This window comes from Loa loa (genome assembly GCF_000183805.2).
Source record: "Loa loa unplaced genomic scaffold supercont3.626, whole genome shotgun sequence".
NCBI lineage: Eukaryota > Metazoa > Nematoda > Chromadorea > Rhabditida > Onchocercidae > Loa > Loa loa.
The window spans coordinates 3,960-6,983 of NW_018108806.1; the positions used below are offsets into that span (position 1 = coordinate 3,960).

General features: G+C 27.7%; 1 protein-coding gene across 1 annotated transcript in view; it reads left to right on the forward strand.

Moving 5' to 3' along the window:
- Positions 1–914, forward strand: part of LOAG_18879 (collagen alpha-2(IX) chain) — a gene marked incomplete at both ends in the record, with an annotated part of 4,185 nt that extends 3,271 nt beyond the window's left edge. The window contains 2 exons of the mRNA XM_020451540.1: positions 17–194; positions 727–914. Of these exons, the coding sequence (XP_020304663.1) occupies positions 17–194; positions 727–914 (366 nt within the window). The remainder of the gene's footprint in view (positions 1–16; positions 195–726) is intronic.
- Positions 915–3,024: the final 2,110 nt, after the last annotated feature.

The following is a 3,024-nucleotide window of genomic DNA, read 5'->3' on the forward strand; positions in this document are numbered from 1 at the left end:
AAAAAAAGAATTTTAGAATTTTCATAATCAAATAATCGATTTAACACATAACGATGAATTTTATTCGAAAATAGAACAGCAACAAATTAATGGAATTAGCGAAAATAATATCCATCAATTACATTTGAACGATAATGTAAAACGCTTTACACAAAATCGTCATATTGCAGTTGGTGATGCTAAAGATAATGAAGGTAAGAACAAATTTATGTAAGAATAACATGATTAAAAAACTATAAAAGATTATAATAATTTATTAGTAATTATTTTCAGGATCATAAATCTTCATTTGTAAGAATTTCCCAAAACTTATGAGGAAGGTTAAATCTTCAAATTAAAATTTTACACTAATAGATAACAATTATTATGGTAGCATTTTCTGAGATTTATTACTAAATGTTTTTGAAATTTTACCAATTGTGGTAAGTCCTCTTAGAGTAGTGATAGATAGTATAAGAATGATAAGTGATAAGTGGATCCTTTTTATATCAAAGATAAGTAGGTACTTTTTTCTCTTTTCTTTTAAAGTAGTGACACTTTTCTATCATTAGATAATGTTTACATATGCTCCATATAATTTAGATTTATAACAATCAAATAATAGTTATCAAAAATTAAGGGAAATGAACAATTAATATAAAATTTATAAATGATATTGGATTTTATCATAGCACAAAGCATTTCCATATCCAATTTATACATTGATATAACATTATAATTTTTCAGATGACAAAGGAAGTAATATAAGCATAATACAAAATGAAGAAACAATAACAACGACTGCTACTACTATTACTACAACCACTACTAGTACTACGTTAGGACCACTGATAACTGGATATCCAGATGAAGTAATGACCACTTCAACTCGTTTACGATTCATTTATGTAACAAAACGTCCTAGATCATTTTAAAAAAGAAAAAACATTTGGTTAACCATATATGCTCAAAGTAATTGAAAAGTGATATATATTCAATGTATTCATCATTTCATTTCTCTATGCAAAAGTCAATAATGGATATAAATTTCTGAAAGTTAAATATTCTTCCAAAAAAAAAAAAGGAAAGAGAAACGAAATATTAGTTAACAATGATAATAAATTTCTTTTTTGCATATTTTATTTGAAATAAGAAAAAAATTATTTCTTTTTTCTTAATATTTACAAATTACAAGCTAACAGTATAATTCATTCTTTTTTTTCTTTTGTTATAATTTTAATAGTACATAACCTCTACATATAATGTTAATAGTGTAATTTATGCATAGAAAAAATAAGAATTTTTTTTCCATTATTGCTAAATAACATTTTGATATTATTAATTGACTTTTCAACTAATATATGTAAGCATTAGTTAAAATTTCACTTAGTCTAAAAAAACATCCTTTTAGATTATAAGAGATATTTTCATACTTCCCAACTGATTGTTCATCTTATGAAAATTTATGTAAACAGAATTGAATAATATCCATGTAATGTAATAGCATCAAGAAATTAAATATTATCCGCTTCAAGTCTTATCAGTAATCTTATTAGACACAATCAGATTCTAATAACTTTCCAAATATACATTTCAAGAAATATGTGAAGAATTAGTTGACTTTATTACTATGCAATTGATTTAAATAGGGGACAAATAATTTCCCTGATGTTGTAGAATTTTATAGACAATTTACCACCTTTTGACCCTGACCCAAGCAAATCAAACAAGAAATGTCAACGAAAAAAAAAAAAAAAATTACAGTCAGCACTCCAAACATAATTTGTTTGCTGCAGAATACGACTATCAAATAAACTAATATCTAAAATCCATCCTTTCCTTTAAATGCTTGCATTTACATTGCTCATTTCGGTCCCCTAAATTTTCATCCATGGATATATCCAAAGAAACAATTTATATTTACTGGCTAATTTCTTGCTGAAAAAAAAAAGAAATCGATCATTTTGGCAAAGCGAAATTCGAATTCACTAAATCGATTATACGTCCCCTCCCCGTGCTTCGATTGAAAAACAAACCTACTGCTATGATGAGAGTTGTTTCATCCTTCATTCAAATCATGTTCCTCTCATTTTTCTGATGAATCATTTCCACTGCTTTAGACAAAATCTATTCGGATGTGAAACACGTAACAGCTTCCCTATCTCGCTCATCCACTGCATCGTTTGTTGGATTTGATGATAAGATGAACTGATGATTATAACAGTTTTATCGCAATAATCCTTCTCTAGAGTTTCTCATCTGTACATTATAGAGCATTACTTTCCTCTCCCACTTTCCTTCGTCCTACTAAAATTTCAGAGAAGTTGGAAAAGCAATATTGCCAATTGATGACGACATTCGATCGGAATAATTTAGCATAAAAATTGGATTTAAAATAGTTCGCGTAAAATATTTAAATGACAGGAGGAACCAAGTATTTCTGAAAAGACCTTTACAGCTATTAACAAACATGAAATGCAATTTCAAAATCAGAAAATCTGTTTTACTGAAGTCACTGTGATACATATAAAAGCGCGACATATCACTTGGGTTAATTGCGTAACATGACCGGAACTACCATACATACTAATAGATGTTTGATATGAAACGACCCAGTAATATTTTCATTTCTTAACGTATGTATAAATATATATAAAAGGAGCATCTGCAATAAAACTTTTGAAAAAACCGGAAAGATAATGTATGCAGAAACATGTAATGCTATGAAAAACGTTACGGACAAAGGTCAGAGTCAGCCGGGATCATAAACACTTCCACTGCTAGGGTTTTTATCTAATAACAATGAGTTATAATTGGAAACAAAAAAGATTACAGATATACAAATCATTTGAAAGCTACTGCTATTGGGTTAATGTCGACTTTCCAATTCTACATGTTAATTCTATATTAACTTTCTAATTCTATATTTTATCTTACACTGCCAATAAAATGTCCAGCCAATGCTACGAGCACGATTTCATGCACTCATAGCGGAACAAGAATCATTTAATTTCAATAATTTCTTCATAATAAAGATTAAAAAAA